This window comes from Prionailurus viverrinus, chromosome C2 (genome assembly GCF_022837055.1).
Source record: "Prionailurus viverrinus isolate Anna chromosome C2, UM_Priviv_1.0, whole genome shotgun sequence".
NCBI classification, from domain to species: Eukaryota; Metazoa; Chordata; class Mammalia; order Carnivora; family Felidae; genus Prionailurus; species Prionailurus viverrinus.
In genome coordinates, this window is record NC_062569.1 from 77,415,844 (window position 1) to 77,438,804 (window position 22,961).

A 22,961-nucleotide genomic window follows, 5' to 3' on the forward strand; every position below is an offset into this window, starting at 1 on the left:
AAGGACATTTTCATTGGTTAAGTGTAATACAAAGCTAGAGAGAAGAGCCTGAGTCTCAGATTTCAGTCTTGGTCACTGACCAAGATACCCAGTGTGTGTAAGGGGAAGTTGATGACTTCAGTTTTGGGACATTGTTTAAAGTGCCTGTGACAATGAGAAAAAATGAAATATGGCCTTTTGTAGCAACGTGGATGGAACTGGAGAGTGTGATGCTAAGTGAAATAAGCCATACAGAGAAAGACAGATACCATATGGTTTCACTCTTATGTGGATCCTGAGAAACTGAACAGGAACCCATGGGGGAGGGGAAGGAAAAAAAAAAAAAAAGAGGTTAGAATGGGAGAGAGCCAAAGCATAAGAGACTGTTAAAAACTGAGAACAAACTGAGGGTTGATGGGGGGTGGGAGGGAGGAGAGGGTGGGTGATGGGTATTGAGGAGGGCACCTTTTGGGATGAGCACTGGGTGTTGTATGGAAACCAATTTGTCAATAAATTTCATAAAAAAAAAAAAAAAAGGAAAAAAAAAAATAAAGTGCCTGTGAAACCGCAAGACCTGTCTGTAGACTCTTGGATATAGGTGATGGGAGTTATAAGAAGAAGGCAGGGTTAGAGACACATTTCTGTATCTTCCGTGTATCGATGTTCAATAAATCAAGGGAGAGATGACTCAGGGAGAGAATGTAGTGTGAGAAGAGATGACAGGCAGACTGCCTGTATTTGAGGGCAGGCAGAAGGAGAAATAATTGGCAGTGGAGACTAAGAAGATAAGAAGAAATCAGGAATGTATAGTCTAGGAAGGCAAGGTGAGGTCAGCAGGGTGAGATGCCAGAGAGAGTGGTCGAGTAACATGAGGGCTGAAGAAGTGTCTGCTGGGTCTGGCCATGGAAGTCATTGGTGACTTAGTGAGACCATATTCACTGTGGAAGCTGAATGTTCTAAATATGCAGGTGGATTATTTCCGTTGAGTTTTTTGTGGTTGACAAAAAACTGCTGTCAAAAACCTAGATGCCATCTGAGTCAAGCAGGTAACACAAATAAGTGAAGTGGGCTGGAGTGAATAGCCCATCTAAGGAGAATAGCCCTACACAGCTCCACATAGTTGATTCAGTTTTTTGAAACAGGCCAGATGTTTGGATTTTTCTTTTCAGATTTATAAAGTTGGGAACTCAAAGAAATTTTTAAAATGCTGACAAACACGTTTGTGGGCGGCATTTGACCTCTTAGTTTCTGTTTATGATTTAATGATAGGTTTAATGTTACAGTACTTAACTAACATGGTTTCTTTTACTTAGGGTGTTCAGAAAGAGGAAAGGGAGAAATACCGAAGGTTATTGGAGCGACTTAAAGAAGGTGGTCATGGAAACTCTGTTCCTTCTGTAACTTCAACTTATCACAGGTAGAAATGAGCTAACAAAATAAATGCTTTGCCAGACATCTTTTTCCTTATTTTTGGAGAGGGGATTGGTGAGAAGGGCTTTGTTGAAAAAAGAGGCTAGCTTTGAGAGAATTAGCCTTGTTATATGCCTGAACATTGTATCTAGTAATGAGACACACAGCAGTGGTTTTGCAAAACAGAATTTTCTGTCAGCTTTAGACTCTTTTGTTCACATGAACTCTTGAAACTCTGATATAGAAAAGTAGAATTACAGGTTGAAGTCAGGTTCTTACTGAGCAGAGAGGCTTTTCGAACACTCCAGCACACACATTTCCCACAATCTCTTGTCTCTCTCTCTGTCCCTTTCTCCCTCCTTCCCCTTTTCAGCCCAGTTCTCCCTCCCACCCCAGCTTCTCTGTCAGATATACACACAGTCCCAGTGGCATGTTAGTGAATGCATTTTTGCACAATTGGAAGTCCTCCACTTCAGAGACAAGATTCAAGTCACCCCAGGTCATAGAAAGTTTTCCTTATAAGGCTTCTTGTTTGTTAATTAAATATTCTAGTGCTTTGGGCAAATAGATGACAGTGGCAGAAGGAGCTGATGTCTGGCCTTATATTAGCCTGTAAGAAAGGGACAAAAAATATATGAGCTCAGGATTGAGGCACAGGTGATAATTCTAACAAGTGGTGTGAGAATACACGGTGGGGGTGGGGAAGATCCTGGAAATCATGTAACGGCAAGTTGAAGGTGAAAAAGTCACAGGACTGTCTAGCTTGTTGAATGTACAAATAGCAGAAGATTATTTGTCTAGGAATTTTAACTTGCTGTCTGTGAGCTTTTTTTTTTTATTCTCTTAGGCAGAATGTTAATATTTTCTCCATTTTGATTAGCCACTGTTGGAAGCAGCAGTATGCTTCCTGAGCTTTTGCTTTTGTCATGTTGGCAAAATCCTCAAACTATTTTGCCGTTTACAGTCCTGCTTTTATTGTATGGTTTCAGGGTCCATTTCATTATATCATTTAAAATTTTTCATCTTTTAACCTGAGTTTTATCACACTGAGGTTTTTTTAGTCAGGGTGGTGCTGGGGATTGAGAACGCCCAATTTTACAGAGAAACTGGAGGTTAGGTAACTTGGCTGAGGTATTAGAATCAGGATTACACTCCTTGTATCCAAGTCCCAGATGTTACTATGTTGCATCCTCTCATAATTTTGAAGTTACAGGGTAATCAATAACTCCTATTTCGAGAAGCTTGTCAGTCGGAGATCATGAATATTTATGGTGGACTTTCCTTTTGTATTTGACCTTCTTCACTTTTTATGTTTCTAAGCTCTCAAAGAAGTCACATGGACACATTAAAGACCAAAGGCTGGGGGGAAGAGCAAAGTCACGGAGTCAAAACAACTCAGTTTGTTCCAAAACAATGTGAGTTCCCACATTTAGCCCTATCTCCATGTATTGACCTTAGTTCATGTGCATACGAAATTGAGAAATGATGTGCTACTGAAAGATGGTGTACCAAACTTTAAAACATTGTTGACCCAGGGCATTGACTTGGTTTTATTCAGTACAAGTACTTTAGTAAAAAAGCGATTTCAAGATGAAGTAGATTCATAAAATACCTCTTGATTGTTATTCTTAGCTTCTACACAGCAAGTATTTTGTGAGCCTAGAGTTAGTTTCTTAATATTTATTTTGTTAATTTCTTCATATTTCTCCACTGGCTGTTCACTAACGGCACTAAATGATAAGTGAATGTCTTGATACTTTGGAAACTGCGTAAGTTGAAATTCTAGCTATATGGTTGGTTAATAAAGGAAACATTAATCTTTTCTTTGTCATCTTCGCAGATAGAGTTGTTGAAACAAGGGGACCTCTATGCTCAGTGAGAAGTGAGAAGAGGTACATGGTTCAGTTCATTCTAAGTTTTCTTTTGATGGATTATTTTCTTTGTAAGCTATTTTTGTGAATAACTATGTCTAAAGACTTATGAACTCTACTCAGCTCTGGTAGCTGGTTAGCATATATGGGTACACGGGTAGCTGTTGTGTCTAATGCCCACCCTAGCTCAGAGGGTGCTCTTCTCTTCTGGGCTTTAGGGGTTGGGAGATGCAGGCAGGTACCACTTGGATAGGAGTGTGGTTGTGGTAGGCATCTTTAGGCATTAGCACCTCTAGTATAAGAACAGTGAAGGCAGTTCTGTATGCCCTTAGTATTTTGGATGATAGTTCCTTGATAATAGAGTTTGGGGTAGACTATGGGCCATTGTCCAAATCTGGTCCACCTGCCTATTTTTTTAAGCAAAGTTTTATTGGAACACATTCATGCTAATTCATTTACATGTTGTCTGGCTGCTTTTAAGCTATGATGGAAGTTGAGAAAATGTGACAAAAATTCTAAGACTTGGGGCACCTGGCTGGCTCAGTGGTAAAGCATGTGGCTCTTGATCTTGGGGTCCTCAGAGTCGTGAGTTTGAGCCCCATGGTGGACATAGAGATTACTTAAAAAACCCACAAGACTTGCAAAGCCTAAAATATTGACTATCTGATCCTTTTTCAGAAACTTTGCTGACTCTTGGTTTAGAGGACTATATAAACTCAAGGCAGTTTTTATTTACAAATTATTAAGTCTTATTTCTAAAACTAGTGTATCATTTAGAGGTTAAAATTAATCCAGTCTAGAGGTGCTTGGGTGGCTCAGTCGGCTAAGTGTCCGACTCTTGATTTCGGCTCAGGTCATGATCTCATGGTTTGTGGGTTTGAGCCCAGTGTCGTGCTCTGTGCTGACAGCATGGAACCTGCCTGGGATTCTCCCTCTCCCTCTTCCTCTGCCCCTTCCCCACTTATACTCTCTCTCTCTCTCTCAAAATAAATGAATAAACATTAAAAAGTATATATCCAGTCTACACTCTCCCAATTTTTTTCCTCAGGTGTTGTTCAAAGGGGAAAATTTCTGATACAGAGAGGACAGTTGGACTCAGACTTGAAAATGAAGGTGTAAGTGGAAACCCTAGTTCAATTTTATATCATTTTACTCTTTCAGCTGATTCACGTTAAAGTTTTGGTGCTCATGACAAGTAAGAAAGATGAAAAATATTACTTTGATTTCTAATTTTGTTGTTTTCTTTGAAAAAGCAGCAGGCATTGAAGATACACAACTTCTGGCTTCCTTCTGAATTCCTGGGGTTTTACCTTTGTATGGTAGCCACCTTTTTTTGTGAGAGAGACCAACTTGCCTCCATCCCAACCCTTATCTGTGTTACCTGGCTTCTTTTGGAGAATTTTTAAAAACCGTATGTCTCTAGGAAAAATAGGTTCAGGATTTCTTTTCAGAGTCAAGATCTCAGATTTATTTGAAAATATTAGCAGTCTTAGGCTTAATTGGATTTAATGTTTTTCTATGTAAGTATTGGAACAAAAAGTGTTCCAGTGATCCCTATACCAACACTAACATTTTAAACAATAGTAGTAGAGTGCTTTGCTAAACACTCTGTATCCAAAAGAAATACATTACTAAATTAAATGCGAGCTTGAAGTTTTGGATTACTTCACATTTTAGATACATGGAAATGCCAGAGTTTAGGACACTGATTTATGTGAAGTACCAGTATAATCAAGTTTTTCTTCTCCCATTAGACCTTTTTGTAAGAATTAGTCTGAAGGCTAAGTCATTCGTTAAGTTCTAGGTCTCAGAACTTCCCCATCCCCAGTAATTTGGAGCGAAGCCTTTTGTATTGAGTTAGCATTTATCACCTATGGAGCACAAACTGAAAGAAGAGAGGAGCTAAGCCTGAGAGAGGAAAGAGAGGGAGCATATTTGGAACCTGGCTAAAAACTACATCCTGCTGGGGTGCCTGGGTGGCTCAGTCGCTTAAGCATCCAACTTCAGCTCAGGTCATGATCTGGTGGTCCATAGGTTCGAGTCCCTCGTTGGGCTCTGTGCGGACACCTCTGAGCCTGGAGCCTGTTTTGGATTCTGTGTCTCCCTCTCTCTCTGCCCCTCCCTGGCTCACACTCTCTCTCTTTCTCTCAAAAATAAATAAACATTAAAAACAAAACAAAACAAACAAAAGAACCCAACTATCTCTTGCTTCTATTCTTGCTGAACCTGAAGGCTTTGCTGCCCGGGGAATGTGGGGAGGGGCCACCAGCTGCTAGTTTCCTAGGACCAGTATACCTGGCAGTCAGCTAGAGTGAAGAGTACAGGCTAAGCATGCTGAGACTAGTGTGGTCCTAGTCTGAAGCTCTATTTGTAACTCAGTTTCTTAATTTTAAAAGTTGGTCTACTAGATAACTGAAATTTAATATTAAACATTACATAGGGTCACAATATGGAAGGGTATTGTCAGAGTTTCTGGAATGTTGGCAGAGTTCTATTTGTTGACCCAAATGGTGCTTACATAAGTGTTAATTTTACAAAAAATTAAGTGGTACATAAATGTACATTTTTCTATATGAGTATTTTTCTTAAAAGATGAAATAGAACAAGTTTACTTATTATAAGGATCGTAATGCTTTATTCTGAGTGATGGGATTATGGGTCTTTTTTTTTTTTTTTTTTTTTAAAACATTTCAGAATGTCCTATAACCGTCTTATTTTTCCACTGGCATAAGAGAGCTGAAAATACTTTCCTTGCTGCCTCCAGGGAAAGTGATGAGTGTTCTGTTTCATGGTTTGTAATTGAGGTGTCCTGTGAACCTTAGGTCTTGAACATTTTTTTGTTTCATCTTGCAGAGATAGATACACAAAATCTCCTTATTTGGGAGATTTGCTTTCTCTCTTCTTTCAGGATAATGGCACTGTTTTATGTTTCATGTGTTATGTATGTTTATATGTGTAAATATCAAACATGTCAATAGAATATAGAAACTTTTTTGATCAGAGGAGGGGACACCAACTGGAACCTGACCTATCCGAAGAGGTGTCGGCCCGACTCCGCCTGGGCAATGGGAGCAATGGCTTACTCAGGAGGAAAATGTCAATACTTGAGACAAAAGAAAAACATTGCTCGGGCAAAGAGAGGGATAAAAGGATGGATGATCTTCTTGAACTTACAGAGGTATTATTTCTTGTGTTGATCAGAATAAGAGGTGTGTTTTTAAGTAGCCCCAGTTATTCAAGACTTGAACAAATGTTTTGTTTTGAGGCGTTTCTCCAGGCTAGGGATGAGTGTATGAAACAAATCAGGCCTAAGGGCTGTCCAGTCACTGGTTACATTGATCATTAGTGATCTGTGAAGGTGGCCTAAAGGGTCAGATTAATGTTCAGCAGATGTGAGCAGACATATGTGTCACGTATCTCGGAATATAATGGGTTCTTTGTAGATTTTTTTCCCTAACCTTCAAATATTTTGGGTTACATAGTATGAGTTTAGCATTAGAAATGAGTCCATTGTATTTTTTAAAAGGGATTAGTGAAAAACTAAGGAAATGAAAATAGTTGTAAATTCTCATTTTAAAGGTGAGCCCACATTGTGGCTTATTTTCCAATGTTGTATTGGTAGGTGGTAGTCAGTCCTAAGCAGTGAGTATCTGTTGAGCACCTACTGTATGTTGGACATGCAAGTGGAGAGATCCATAAAATAGCACAATTGTGTGTAGTGGGAGAAGCAGGATTTAAAATACTTGAATGAAAATAATTTCTATTGGGTTTATAGATTCAGTCTCAGTAGCTTGAATATGCGTTTATCTGTGTAATTCTTCAGAGTAAAGAAGCCATCTATTCAGTGAGGACTCAGTTGCTGGACCAGTGCCTTGTTTTCCAGTTTCTCCCTGTTTGCTTATTTCCTTCATTTCCAAACTGCATAGTATCATCTCTTACGGGTCCTAATTTTATTACTTTGCTATGTTTAAATAAAAGTTTAGTAGGTAAATAAGGAAAGTGTCAAAATACTTTAAGAGTATTGTGAAAGGAGCAAAGACTAGAAAGTTAGACACCCCTGGGTTCCAGGCTGGGCTCTTAATAACTGTGAACATGTAACCTAAGTTCTCTGAGCTTTACTTCTTATGTAAAATGGTGATAATACTTTCCCCACAAGCAGGGATTAATGATGTGCTTCAGCATCTGGTACCATGTTTGGCTCAGAGTGCTCAGTAAATGGTAGTGAGATCATTGAAATTATAAATATAAATGTTATTACCAAATTATTGTTTCCAGAAGCTAGTAATTGAACTAACATTTTTTATAACCATTAGTAAGTCTACTTTGTATTACAGAGATGAAAAGCTTTTTTAAATTTCAGACTTTTGAAATCTGACTGTTGGTTCTATTTAAAATACAACCTCTGGACTTTCTAATTCAGGACATGGAAAAGGAGATCAGTAATGCCCTAGGTCATGGCCCACAGGATGAGATCCTAAGTAGCGCTTTCAAGTTGCGAATCACTCGAGGAGATATACAGACCTTGAAGAACTATCATTGGCTCAATGATGAAGTAAGTTGTCTCTCCCTCCCCTCCCTGTTCTGTCATTATGCTTAACCGTTACTGTCCACAGCCAAAGTGATTTCTACCCAGTTATAATAACGCACTTTTAGTTTCATTTAAAACAGAAACACTTCATGGGGTGCCTGGGTGGCTCAGTTGGTTAAGTGTCCTACTTCGGCTCCGGTCATGATCTCACAGTTTGTGGGTTCGAGCCCCGCCTTGGGCTCTGTGCTGACAGCTCAGAGCCTGGAGCCTGCTTCAGATTCTTTGTCTCCCTCTCTGTCTCTGCCCCTTCCCTGCTCATGCTCTATCTCTCTTTCTCCCTCAAAAATAAGTAAACATTAAAGCAAAACAAAACAGGGGCACCTTGTCATGATCTCACAGTTTGTGAGTTTGAGCCCCACATCAGCACATCAGGCTGTGTGCTGACAGTGTGGAGCCTGCTTGTGATTCTCTCTGTCTGTCTGTCTCTCTCTGCCCCTCTCCTCCTCTCAAAACAATAAAAAAAATAAATAAGTAAAAAACCAGAAACATTTCAAACCTTAAAATGGTAGTCAATTCTGATCGTTTGTTGCCTTTAATTAATAATGGTTCCCTCTTCTGCATCGGTGCTTTGTTTCATCCACCACTTCATTTACTAGTAGTTTTCAGTACATTTTTTTTTTTTTTTTTTTACAGATTGATTTATTTGTTTTTAAGTAAACTCTATGACCAACATGGTGTTTAACTCACAACCCTGAGATCAAGAGTCAACATGCTCTATAGACTAAGCCAGCCAGTGACATTTTGATAAACCTTGGGTGTAGCTGATGAGTTGAAGGAAGCAGCAAGTGATACTTCATTTTAGATGAATTCTTATAAGAGCCATTTTATCTTTTCAATGATAAATAGATTGATCATTGTGCATAAATGTATATGTAAAATGTCTTTTTTCTTTATTTGTGCAATAACTGCAAAAATTTGCCTCATTGTCGTCTTGTATCCTTACATACTTAGCTAAAATGAGTTTTTACTTCTTGCATGTTTTCTAGCTTTCCTTTCCCTAACTCCCCAAAGTCCCTGCATTTTCCCCCTTTGCCTTCCTCCTCTCTCTGCCAATGACTAATGACCCATAAACACATTCTTGTAAAACTAGAATTTTTGTTTTACATTATAAATGTTATGTATTTATTATAGAACATTAGGAAAATACAGGAAAGGTAAAAGAAAAATATCATTCAAAAGCGCCACCAAAGATAAACAAAATGTTAATGTTTAGGTATATTTTCTTCCTGTTAATATTTTTACATATAGTAAAATTTATAAATAGTAAGATTCAGTTCTGTTTCATATTTTGCATATTATTGTGTGTGATATAGTTACATACACCTTTTCATTATTGCAGACTTTCTCCTTGAGTTCCTTCCCATGGCTCTCTTACTCACATGGTTCAAAAGTACAATTTCACTCCTTCTTAGTCCCTCCCATTTTGCCCTGATTATCTTTTATTTTCCATTTTCTGCAGTAAACGGCCCTTTCATCCCCATCTCTAGTACCTTCTTTTCTTGGAGCTTCTTATCTCCAATTCATCCTAATTCAGTTAGGTAGAAATGTAGTTTGGGTAATGTACTTGCTGTGTTCTGATGTTTACTCCCTTGGTATTACAGGTCATTAATTTTTACATGAATCTTCTGGTGGAAAGAAACAAAAAACAAGGGTATCCAGCACTTCATGCATTCAGTACTTTTTTCTATCCCAAATTAAAGTCTGGTGGTTACCAAGCAGTGAAAAGATGGACCAAAGGGGTCAATCTCTTTGAACAGGAACTTATTCTGGTGCCTATTCATCGGAAGGTACATTGGAGCCTGGTGGTAAGTTGAGAGGGGTAATTGTTGGAGTTTATATAATGGCTGTGTTCCCTTCCCTCCCCTTCCTTCCCCTTCCCTCCCCTCCTCTCTTCTTGTAAATGTTTATATATTGGGGTACCTGGATGGTTCAGTCGGTCAAGCGTTCCACTCTTGATTTGGGCTCAGGTCATGATTGAGTCCCATGTCAGGCTCTGTGCTGATAGTGCGGAGCTTGCTTGGCATTCTGTCTCTCCCTGTCTCTCTGCCCCCCACTCCCACTCCCCCTATCTCTCTTGAAATAAACTTTAAAACAAAACAAACAAATAAATAAATAATAAATGTTTATTTACTTATTTTTGAGAGAGAGAATCCCAAGAGGCTCCATGCTGTCAGCACAGAGCCTGATGTGGGGCTTGAACCCACAAATCATGAGATCTTGACCTGAGCTGAAACCGAGAGTCAGACGCTTAACTGATTGAGCCACCCAGGCACCTCTGTAATAGCTGTTTTCTTGGATAAGGAAGTCTACCCTTTTCTGTCCAGTTAAAGTCCAGTAGTACATATAAAGTGTACTCTGTAGAGTCCTTTTTTGTTCTTGAGTTGAACAGCTTAGAAAACTAGATGGCATACAGGAAGACAGGAAAGGGTTTTAGTAACACATATGTGCTCTTTATTTGATTTCCCTAGTTTTGTTTACAAGAAGGTACAGATTTATTATAGAAAAGTACAGATATAAAGCAAAAAGCAAAAAAAAAAAAAAAAAACTCTTCATTTTGAGAAGACCACTAATGTTTTGGTAAATTTCTAGGCTTTTTTCCAGGAAATGAAATATATAACTTTATAGAAATGAAGCTCATATATCATCTGTGATATTTTATAAAAAATGTGTCTTAGGCATCCATTTATGTTGATGTGTATTGACTTTTTAAAAGAGGCTTTATTTTTAGAAATAAAATTCTCCTGTTGTGGTTAAGATGTTTCTGGATGTTGTAATTTTCCATTATAGGTGATAGACCTACGAAAAAGGTGTCTCAAATATCTGGATTCTATGGGACAAAAGGGCCACAGGATCTGTGAGATTCTCCTGTAAGTAAAGGCTAAAAAACTTCACCGTTGGGTCATTATGCTCTTGTTAGGTGGTCTATCTTCTATCCAATCCTAGGAGGCTCTGTTGGGTGATGGTCTAATGTTAAGTGAAGGCTATCTTCTCGGTTATTCAGGAATTGACTTGAATTCATCTTCTTGTCAAAAAAGAACCTAATATCTGATCTTAACTGAGAAGTTTTATTTAGTAGCATCATTAGAAACAAGTTTATCATGTGTTATAATATAAAATATATCTTATTAGAATCCTGTGATTTGAATTAGGTTTCTTTGGGATTGATACATTCTTCTGAATGTTCTAAAGAACTGTTAGCTAGGGAGTCTTTTTTTTATTATTATTTTTTATTTTAGAGAGAGAGAGCACAAGTGAGGGAGAGGGGCAGGGGGAGAAAGAGAGAGAGTCTTAAGCAGGCTCCATGCTCAGCTTGGAGCCCAATGGGGACTCGATCCCACGACCTTGGGACCATGACCTGAGCTGGAATCAAGAGTCGGACACTCAGCTGACTGAGCCACCCAGGCACCCCTAGCTAGAGAGTCTTATTTCTCTGATTCTTAAACCTAGTCATGTCCCTGTGCTTTCCATGATGGTTGGGTTCATCTCAGAACCAAGAAGTAACTTTTAAATTCAAGCATATGGATATGGTTTGTAGGCAACTATTTCAAACAGTAATTGCTAGAAACCTGCCTTTAAACCATAGCCACTTATTAGCTGTGTAACGTGCTGACATGATTTTCACAGTGAGGAAGTAGTTCAGTAAGAGCAGTCTATTTTGAACCCCTTTGGCTCACCAGACGCAAATGGGGGTTCTTGTTTGTAATTTTAGTAAAGATACTTGGATAATTTTCATAAGGATACTTAAGTAAGGAGCCTTTTAAATGAACAACAAGGAAATTTGTTATTAACAACAGTTCAATTCTCTCTTTTTCAATATTATTTTAGTGTATAAGATCCTTTATTTATAGGTATTTATCTTGAATAGAAAGTTTAAACAGAAGAGAAAAAAGATTTAAAAAAATCAGAAGATACACCAAATTGTTTATAAAGCAGTTATTTCCTCCTAGTCTGTTTTGTTTAGGATGTATATAAAATGTGCACACATACTTACATGTGCACATACACATATGTAATATCACATACATAGAAATGTTCTCACTGAAATCATACAGCAAAGTAAGCTGCTGTTACAGTTACAAAAAAGTTACAAAAAAATCATACTTCTGTTACATTCACTCTTATTCTTTCTCTGCCCCCCCCCCCCACCCCCCCCCCCCCCCCCCCCCCGCTCCTGTGGGTATCCGAGTTCCTCTCCCTTTCCTGATGCTCCTGGTTCAGCTTTTCTGAACTTTTTTTGCATTATTAGTTCCCCTGCCCAGAGAAAAATTTAATTCCTCCATGGCAAGACAAAAGAGTGCTAAGGAATAAGACTTTTTGTTTTGTTGGGTTTAGAGGGCTACAAACCATTGAAATATGTAAGATTTTTGCCTTCCCAGAAACAATTTCTACAGCTTGGGGCTGGTAATGCTCCCACTGAGAGTGCATGCCCTAGCAAAACCCATGCTGGTTTACTTTACATGCAGCTTAGGGTGAGAACCCAGATGCCTGGGTTGAATTTGATGACCCTTGGGAGATCTGGATAAAATTAAATCACTCTTTTTTTTTTTTTTAAATAGTTTTTTTTTTTTTTTTTTTTTATGTTTATTTTGAGAGAGAGTGCACACATGCACGCAAGAAGGGGAGGAGCAGAGAAGGAGAGACAGAATCTCAGTCAGGCTCTGCACCATTAGCGCAGAGCCTGATGTGGGGCTTGAACCCCCGAACCACAAGGTCATGACCTGAGTTGAGATCAGGAATCAGATGCTTAACCAACTATGCCACCCAGGTGCCCCTTAAATCACCCTTAATACTTAAGTATATATCTCTTAGAAACTAGGAAGTTTCCTTACATAATCACAATGTCATTATCACACTTAAGAACATTAGCAATCGGTCATATGTAACATATGGTTCATGTTCTGGTTTCTTCAGGTATGTTTTATAGTTTTTTCTAAATCCAGGAAGCCAGTCAGGTTCACACATGGACTTAATGTCTTTTTAGTCTAATTTAAAATAGTCTTCCTTTTTTTGTTTTTCATGGCAATGACATTTTTTTTTTCGTTTTTTTCTTTTTGTTTTTCTTTTTGTTTTGAGTCTAGGCCCGTTGTTTTTAATCTATTTATTTATAATTGAAGTATAGTTGACACATAATGGTACATTAGTTTTAGGTGTATAGCTTAGTGATTTGACATCTCTATAGCTATGCTGTGCTTACCACAAGTATATAGGTACCTTCTGGTTTATCTTTCTGTGTAACTTCCAGCATAGGTAACAGTGTTTTATTAGTTTCAGGTGTGCACTACAGCCAACCTAGTGATTCGACAATTATAGAACATTATTTGTGCACATCACGATACGTGTCCTCTTAATCCCCTTCACCTGCTTCACCCATCCCCCACCACATTTTATGTCTATTGTTAAGTGAGAAAAAGCGAGTTGTAAAATGAAGTCCTTTTAAAAATAGGATAAAGTGTATGTTTTTACATTGTGTGTTAGGGGTGGAGAGCTAGAAGAATACACAGCAAACTATTAATAGTAATTACTTCTGGAGTGGCTGTTATAAGGTCTTTTGCATATGACATTTTACAGGTTTTAATTTTCTAAAGCATGTACAGTTTTTATAAGGAAAAACTTCAATTTAAAAACCGGAAGCAATCACATTTTTAAAAAAGCTAATGGAGATGGATTTGTGAATAGCATGTCTGTTAACATCGTTTGTAATGTCCTTTGTAATCAGAATGGTAAGTCTCCACAGGGATTCATCAATATATTCCTTCTTTGTTGTTTTTTTAGTCAGTATTTACAGGATGAAAGTAAGACCAAAAGAAATATTGATCTAAATCTTTTAGAGTGGACCCACTACAGCATGAAGCCACATGTAAGTAATGATCCGTCTGTATCTGAAGTGCTGTCTTGCATTTAGTGACAGAGGCCTGTTAGTAGACTTGGCTTCCTCCCTCCCTTCACTCACTCATACCCTTAGGCATGCATTCTCCTGAAGTGTACTCTTAAGAATTATTACCTACTTCTAAATCTTGAGAAAGGCAAGATTTAACTAAGATGCCTGCTTCTTAGCCTTATTTCTTGTTTAAGTTGTAAATGTTAACTGCATGCTAGTATGTTTCTCAGAAAAGCAAATAGGTTAAAGTCAGCCACTTTTCTTGTTTGGTGCTAATGAAGGTTTAAAGTTCTTGTTACTTCTCTGAGAATTTTGTTTATTTAGATCTTAAGGGTCCCGTGCCACAGGTTCTCAAAAGAGTCAAGTACGCTGTTTGTGAATATGCTTTGTATTATACTTGCCAGATTTGAATCTCATTCGGGGTTGGAGATTGCATGCATTTTGAGTCCTAATGGCTTCTTTTAAAAGTAAGCCACATGAATTCAATTTTAGCCCTCACCTGTGTATAATGGCTCACCTGTCCCACAGGATTTTCCTTTCTAAGTTGAATGATTTAAAGGTTGAGCTTTGAAATTTCCTGAGGAGAGATATAAGGAGATACAAGGAGAGTCTGTTAGGACGAATGCCACGTTCTGGTGTGGGGAACGTGATAAAGAAAACAACTTCTCTTCCTTTGCGTATCGGTGTCCATAGTTCTCCACTCTGAGAGCTGCTGTGCTCAGGAGAAAAGCACGAGTTACCTACCATGTGCGTGGGTGTCACACATGTTCAAACAGTCCTCTTTTTTCACAATAATCCTCTGTATTTCTTTGAATAAAAGTTAGCTGTTGTCATCTAGAATGTCTTCCAGCAGGGGTTCAGACTCTCTCTTATTATTGTCTTGTGCTCCGCTGAGCCGGCAGCCAAAGTGTGTAGGGTCTGGCCAAGATCAGGGCAGCAGAGGCCTGGGGAGTGTGTGAATTTACCTCACTTAGATCGGTTTATGATGCCTTTAGCACTGCTTGCAGGAAGCTGGGCTCTTGCTTAGGACAAAATTGAGCCATGGGAGCAAGATCTTGGTTAGTTAAAGCCTATCAAGAAGCTTTTTTCTTTCTCCTGCTTGTTGTGGGGGTTGAAAGTTTTCATCCTATTTTCTTGGCTAGAGAAGCTAAACCGTGCAGTCTTCAAGTAGGTTCGTTGTGTTGTGTGTGTGTTTCTGATTGTGCCACATTTAACCCTTTTCAGAAAAAAAATTTTTTAATGTTTATTTTTGAGAGAGGGAGAGACTGAGTGTGAGTGGCAGGGAGGACAGAGAGAGACACACACAGAATCCAAAGCAGACTCCAGGCCCCAAGCTGCCAGCACAGAGCCCGACACGGGGCTCAAACCCACAGACTGTGAGGTCACGACCTGAGCCAAAGTCGGAAGCTTAACCGACTGAGCTACCCAGGTGCTCCTCACATTTAGCCCTTTTCAAAAGTTATAAAGTGCTTCTGAAACCATTCTGACTAGAATTCCTGTTCCTAGTAGTAAACTTTCTTTCAGTTTGGTTTCTTGATAGGAGAGCTGAGAGAAGGAATTCTCACTTTGCTTTTTTTTTTTCTTTCCAAAAAAATATTTTCTGTGTGGGTCACATACTTCATGTCATGGTTAGGGTTTTTATACAACATAAAGACTGTGTTTGTGTAGTACCTTTAACGTACACCTTTATAATATTGTTTATCCACGGGAATATTTGTAAGAAGTCAAAGGAGTTTGTGTGTGATGAAATTTTATGCCTTTTTCTCCCTTTTTTTTTTTTTTTTTTGTAATTTTAGGAGATTCCTCAACAGTTAAATGGGAGTGATTGTGGAATGTTTACTTGTAAATATGCAGATTATATCTCTAGGGACAAACCTATCACATTTACTCAGGTGAGTGAAGATCCCTCCTCACCTACTTACTTGTTTCTAAACCAGATAAACTTAGAGCATGTTACCAGTGCCTGGGGCACATTAAGGTCTTAATAATGGTGGCTGTGCCACTATTATTATTGCCGTAACCCTTGGCCATGGCCCTGCTCTTGCTGGTATCAGGGTTTGTCACTGCCACTGCTCTTATGTTCAGTCTTTGGTGACCAGTGAGACAATTTGCATATGTCTGGACTCTGGAGCTCTCTAATTCCTGAGTATTACTGATATTTCTAGTTAAAGGAGGAGGCATGTAAGATTTTTCCCTCTGAAAAATCAGGCCTTGTGAGAATTTAAGCCACAGGTGTAAGCTGTAACTACAAATACTGCTTTTTCCCTTCTGTGCTGGTTATTTGGGGTTCTCCATTTGGGCGGGGATTATTAGAGTGTGTTGGGAACTCTTGAGAATTAATCTGTAATAGTGGATTCTCAACCTTTGTGTAACTGAAGACAACCCCCTGTAAGACACATTTTTCCTAAAGAGACCTCATTTTGATAAATGTTGTCTACCAAACTGTACTTATTGAATAGGACTAATAACCCTATTTCATGCTTCTAGGGCTCCCATGCTGAATTAAGACAATTCTAGTCTAAAATAAAGGCACTTATTAATTGGTTAGTTTGAGTAGTTTTACTAAGAAAAAATGTGTAATTTTTTACTACAGGTTTCGAGCTATTTAAAATAACTTATGCATCCATGTGTTAAGATGTGTTAGGCCGCTCCAGGTAGGAAAGCCCTAGTTTAAAATAAAGTGGTGTATTCATCTTATTATAATGAGACATCAGGAGTACCTCAAGGGTGTGAACTTCTGATTTCACTAAAAAGAGGACTAGTTGAATTACAGGTGATTTGGATTTGTCTTACGTGCTGCTGCTTTTGAAAATTGGCTCCTGCAGTGATGATCTTAAAGCAGAATATTAAGGCATTCTGTTCTTTGATGCTTCTGAATACAAGGAGTTATTTGCTCTCTGAGACGTGAGGTCTGAAGGGCTGAAGTTGCCATTTGAACAGAATTGACAGTGTACAACATTTGGTACACAGAAAATTTTTAATGTTTTTTCCTTTATTTAAATAAAGTTCATGTTTCTCAAAAAAGCAGAAGATACTCATTTTAGAATGTTCTGAAAATGTACGTAAGTAGAAAAGTTTGGTATTATGCCACCACTTGGGTGTTTCCATTTTGGCACATGTTTTTGTGTTATGAGGTAGTTGTTGGAGTCTATGTGTAATTCTGCATCCTGCTCAGATTTTCCTTAGCATGTACAGATGCTTATGATACATGCAATATAATAACATTATAGCCTCATTTTTTTTGGCTTTGTAAGTCTGAACCATGACATGAGAGAGTCAAGGCTATAGAAAGGACATAGGTTATTTACTTGATTACACTTGCAGGTTGACGCTGTGCACGGTAATGTGTAACATACGTGTCGTTTGTGGGTCCTCTGTAGCACCAGATGCCTCTCTTCCGGAAGAAGATGGTGTGGGAAATCCTTCATCAGCAGTTGCTGTGAGAATGCCCCGCCCGGTCCCTCTAGCTGCTGGTGGTTCTTTCACGGAGGACGGATGTTTCCATATACCTCATGCATCGTGGGTTCAACAGTCCCCGCATCGCCCCTGCTGGCTCACAGGTACTGGGCTGTAGGACGCGCACGCAGGCCTCTCCCTGCACCCTGGGCCCGACTTGGTGCGTGGACCCTGTGTGTGAGCCTGTGCCTGCTCAGAGCCCTGGACTATTCAACCCACACAAGAACAAACGCTAATTAATACTTTTTTTTTTTTAAGATTTTTTTTTTTCCCTATGAATGTGGGAAATGCAGGATTTATTCTATGATTTGTTTTTTGTGTGTTTGTTCACGTGTGTTCATTCGCTCACTCATTTACAAACATAATGGCAGTGGCTGTTTGCTCCTGCTCCACAGTTAACTCTGAATTACCTGTTTGAACTATTTATTTTTGAAAGGAATGTTAATCAAGCTCCACTCCCAGCTGAAGATCAGGAGGGGAATCAGTGGGGGGAGGAAGGAAGTGTTAATTAACTTCCCGAAGGCTGGAGCAGAAACTGCCAACTTGAAGCTGGAGCTCTTGTTCTTGAGGCTTGGAAGTGCCGGAGAGGAGAAACCTTCTCCTTGGGTAGGGCTCTCATTGCCTTTCAGAGGACGTCTGACACTAAGGCCTTGGCCTGGGGGCGTGGAAAAGTGGAACGGTGGCCTAGGAACTCTGGCGATCCAGGAGTCTTCAGAAGAGTGGTGGTCATCCTAAAGAGACTGCTCTTTCTGGGAATGAGCTGACTTGGCTACTCTTGAAACTGGATTTGAAGTAACTATAAACCCTAAAGCTTAATTTTCATCCCAGATCTGGTTGAGTATAAACCTCAGAATTGTAAGGGCTGGCCTGGGCTGTTTATTTCAAGAGATACTATTCAATGTAAAAGCTATTTTTCCTCAAAGTTTGTTTTTTTTTCTATATATAAAGCCGAAATTAAGTTTTGTACTCATTAGGATTTACATCCCCCCCCATTCCACCCCCACGGAAATTTGGAAGAAAATTTAGTACTTGGCTGTGAGGCTGCCAGTTATACAATAATCTATTTTGCATATGAAAGTTTGTATTTAACTTTTTTGTTCATTAAAAACTTTACAGTGGTTACGCATTTTTAATTTCAGAAAGTTTAGAGTTGGTCAGAACATATTTTGCAAGATCTAGTGCCTAGTGTTGCTTTTTCCGATGTAATAAAGGTTGTCTGGCAGAACCTGAAAAGGATATGCTGAGATGATTTCTAACCCTTCCCTTACTTAAACCTCCCACACTTGCCCTGGTGCACAAAAGCAAGGGGGTGTAAAACCGGGAATATTGGCCACGTGTTCGCGAATCCGCGTGTCTGTCATCTGGAGGGTGCGGCCGCTGGTGGCAGAGGCAGGGTCCGGTTTCCCTTGAGGGGAAGTCTTGGTATGGGACCTGGGGCTGCACTGAACTTGATGTGCCTACTTGACAGGCACACCAGAGGCCGTGTGCTTGATGGTGATGAAAAGAGTGAGCTGCTCGTGCCTCAAGCTTAGGCTGCACAGAACCCTTTCCTGAGGCTGCTGGAGCTGTACCGGTGAGTCTTGGGATCAGGTGGCTGACACAGCCAAAAAGCCGAGAGATTGACTGGGTCAGCCTTATACTAAAAACCTGGTGCCCGCTTGGCTGTCTTAGGTTTCACCTGAGAATTGAGCACTTTTGTTAAGATCCGTTCTGTGTTGGGTACATCCTGTGAGGAGTGGCGGTTTGTATTCTGTCCCGGTGAGTGATCCCAGGGGCTTCTTCGAGCAGCTTTCACTGAGCTTTCCACTGATGTGTACTCTTCAGGATGGCTCTTAATAATCTCCCAGGACATCATGAGATCAGTAAGAGCGGAGCGTTAAGCTAGAGAATAGCATTCTAGTTTACCCTGAGTTCCTGGATTTAATAGGAGATCCCACAGGCCGTGCTTCTCTAGGCACTGACCTGTCTCTCTTGGTGCAGAGAAACTTGTTGGTCATAGAATTTTTATATCTAGACAGCTTATGAGAAAAGCAGTCAGGTGATAAAATCAACAGCTGATCTTAGCGGTAGCAAATAATCAACATAAAGCCAGCGAGATGTATATTTTTTTAACTGCAGTAGTTTGGGGATCTGAAAAAAAGGTAGAGTGGACCACCGTTCGTTTTTAGTAGGCAGTCTCTCCTAAAGATTCGTAAAGATGGGAAAAACACAAAAACCATTGGTAAGCGTCTTTCATGTTTGAGCTTATACCAGAGCTGGGATGTGGTGGGAGGGACACGGAGCTGGGGCATTTGGAAGATGTTCTGGAGACCCCCATAGTCTACCTCAGTTGCCTAAGACTGTCAGAACTTCTGATCCTTTCCTCTCCTGAAATCCTAAGCACAACTTGGGGAGTGCACGTCGAGTGGTGGATGTTTGCTGCACTGTAAGGAGTTGCTGGGTGCTGGGACCGTGGTGTGGGTGTAAGAGAATGTGTCCTTAGAGATCTATTGAACCTCAGATACAAATAAATAAGATCAATTTAAGTCTGTGATAACCTTAGTACTATAGTTAAGCTACATAGTTTAAATTGGCTTTTGTGAACTAATTGGAAACCTGATCTCTAGTTACTTTGAGGAAAAACTCTAAGCACCTAATATTCAAACACACTTTTGGTACTTGTTTGTAAGTCTGGGATCTAGCTGGCTATACTGCTTTGATAACTTCTTTTTCTTTTAATTCACCTAACATATACAAGGAAATGTTTGGGTGTATTGAAATAGGTATTGATTTTATCTATTTACCAATAGATGAATAAGTATTTTATCAAATCAGTAGGTGTTGATTTTAACTTATTTACCAATAAATTCATGTCTTTAATTCAGTGGCTTTCAATTTTTTTTTAAGGCAAAAAATTTTTTGGCATTTTTTATTGTGACCAGTACACACGTGTGTGTGTGTGTGTGTGTGTGTGTGTATTTATTTATTTATGTGATCATATATATATATATATAAAATCACATAAATATATATATAAAATCACATAAATATATATATATTTTATGTGATTATATGTGGACACAAAAGTTTCACAAAAACATTACCCTTACTAAACTCTTGAGTTTTATTTCAGTTTTTAAAAAAGTGTAGTTTGTGACCACCAAGCTGATTTCTCAACACCTGGTAGAAATCCAGTTTAAAAAACATGGCTCTAAATCACCTGACAGCAGGATGCAAATTATATTTAAAACTATAAAGCTTGAGACCACAAAAATATGATAAGTTTGGAACTATTTTGAGATGAATCAATCTAAGTCTAGGAAAAATGAGCCAGAAGCTTTTAGATTCTCAATGTAAGTATGTAAATAGTCCTTTTTCTTCAGGTTTGTACGTTGGCATTTCCTAAAATATGTTAAATACAAGTCCTATTACTACTATGTAGGATGTAAAAGAAGAGGTTCTGTGGCCCAAAGAATGTGTGTGACCCATGTCTTTTCCTCCTGGAATGCCTAGCAAACAACAGATTAATGTCTTAACTCACATTTCTGAAAACTTGGACATTGAACCCTTCTTTGTGTGACACCTGTGGAACTGTTCTATGGAACACATTTTGGAAAGTGCCAGGAGAAGTAATATAAAGTTCTTAGAACTTTCAACAATACATTGGCAAGGGAAGCACTGTCTCCCCCACCCCCCACTGCCTCTTTAGGGCATATGGTGATCATAAAGTCTGTAGCCACACTTTTATTTTTCTTTAATTGTATCAGTAATAGGTGTTCATAGTAGAAAAATGAAATGCTGATAAAAGGTAAAGAATAAGAATTCTGCAAACTCACCATTCAGAGTTAATAACTGAATATTAACATTTTGGTATATATCCTGGCCTTTGGTATATTTCCCCTTCTGATATGTGTAAATAAGGGTGTGAGTTGCACATGTTCACACGTATATTTTATTAACAAATAATGGAATCACACTCTATATGGCTATATAACCCCTTTTCTACTTAATTTATCTTGAACATATTTTCAGGTCAATAAATATTGACATCATTTAGTTGCTGCATAGTGTTCTAGAATATGGCTATAACATAATTTACTTTATCCAGTATTGTTGCACCATCTGGCACCATGTGTGGGTTATTCTCTTAGGAGAAATTCCTAATTAAAATTTTGGAGTTAAGGTTAGGTGTATTTTAAAAAGGCACCTGTTGGTGTTTTGACTTATTTCTGCTTGCACAAGATGATGATCTGTGTCTCCACTGATTTTTTTTTTTTTTTTTTAAAGTTTATTTTGAAAGAGCGAGCAGGGCAGGGGTGGAGAGAGAGGGAGAGAGAGAGAATTGCAAGCAGGCTTCACATTGTCAGCACAGAGCCCAAAACAGGGCTCGATCCCACAAACCATGAGATCATGACCTGAGCTGAAATCAAGAATCAAAGGCTTAACGGACTGAGTCACCCAGTTGCCCCTCCACTGATTTAAGTCTTGTAATATTTTTCATGTGTAGATCTTCTGGATAAGTTCATTCTGAGACATTTACTGGCTAATTTTAGTGGACAATTTTACGTTTTTTCCAACTACTTTACAAAAAACTTTTTACTACCGGAATCCTAAGACCTACACAGTCATCACCCCTTTTTCAGCAATTATTAAAATATGACTAATCTTGATTTACTTTTTCATAGGGGAGGGAAGAGTCTGGAGTATTTTAAAGCAAAACCCTAACATCTCATTGTACCTAACCACTTAAGGATGTCTCCCTAATAATTAAAAAAAAACAAAAACAAAAAACTGTGTCATTTCCACATCTAACAAAATAAGGATTTGCTAATATCATCTAATACTCAGTTCATATTCAAATTTTCCTGATCCTTTAACAAATGTTTTATTATGTTCTTCTAATGAGGATATACAGTGGGCTGAATGGTGTTCCGCCAAATGATAGGCCCATATCCTAATCCTTGGAACCTGTGAATATTACCTTCTGTGGCAAAAGATGACTAAGTTAAAGGACTTGAGAAAAGGAATTTATCTTGGATAATCTGGGTGGGTCCTAAGTGCAATCAGAGGGCTTATAAGAGATTGAGTTTTTTGTTTTTTGATTTTTGAATGTTTATTTTTGAGAGAGAGAACACAAGCAGGGGAGGGGCAGAGAGGGAGACACAGAATCTGAAGCAGGCTCCAGGCTCCGAGCTGTCAGCAAAGAGCCTGATGCGGGGCTCGAACTCACAAGAGATCATGACCTGAGCCGAAGTCAGATGCTTAACCAATTAAACTACCCAGGCGCCCCAAGAGACTGAGTTTTGAGACAGAAGAAGAGGAGGTATTAAGATGGGCCTAGGCAGTGTTTATATTTTATGCCCACTTTTGTGGGAAAAAATTGTTTACACATCTCTAAAACAAAATCTGGAAAAAGATACCAAGTGTTAATAATGGTGGTCTGCATAGGCTGTTAGTTTTACTTTATAAACCTGTTTTTGGAGTTTAAGGGAAAAAAAAAAGGCAATAAGACTACAGAAGCCTCTAGAGACTGAGGTGATGCTACCACAAGCCAAGGAAGCCTGGAGCCACCAAAGCTGGAAGAGCCTTTCACAGAACAATGCCCTGCTGACACTTAGCTTTTGGACTTCTGGCCCCAGAACTGTGAGAGAATAAATTTGTGGTAGTTACAGTGGTATCAGAAATCTAATGAAGGTTCCAGATAAGATGTATACATTGTCTTTGATTATGATAGCTCTTGAGACTCTTATTCAACAATAGTCTCCCTCCTTGTACTATTATTTATTAGAGAAACTGGGTT

At 38.9% G+C, this 22,961-nt stretch overlaps 1 protein-coding gene across 3 annotated transcripts in view; it reads left to right on the top strand.

Annotated features, from left to right (window-relative positions):
- The window catches only part of SENP2 (SUMO specific peptidase 2), a 31,942-nt gene extending 13,527 nt beyond the window's left edge, over positions 1-18,415 (top strand). For all 3 annotated transcript variants that reach the window (XM_047875660.1, XM_047875661.1, XM_047875662.1), the window contains 11 exons: positions 1,293-1,396; positions 2,710-2,804; positions 3,230-3,281; positions 4,309-4,375; positions 6,262-6,438; positions 7,681-7,812; positions 9,450-9,653; positions 10,636-10,715; positions 13,621-13,705; positions 15,523-15,618; positions 17,107-18,415. In XM_047875660.1, coding sequence (XP_047731616.1) covers positions 1,293-1,396; positions 2,710-2,804; positions 3,230-3,281; positions 4,309-4,375; positions 6,262-6,438; positions 7,681-7,812; positions 9,450-9,653; positions 10,636-10,715; positions 13,621-13,705; positions 15,523-15,618; positions 17,107-17,169 — 1,155 coding nt within the window. In that variant the 3' untranslated portion in view covers positions 17,170-18,415. The remainder of the gene's footprint in view (positions 1-1,292; positions 1,397-2,709; positions 2,805-3,229; positions 3,282-4,308; positions 4,376-6,261; positions 6,439-7,680; positions 7,813-9,449; positions 9,654-10,635; positions 10,716-13,620; positions 13,706-15,522; positions 15,619-17,106) is intronic.
- The last annotated feature ends 4,546 nt before the right edge of the window (positions 18,416-22,961 follow it).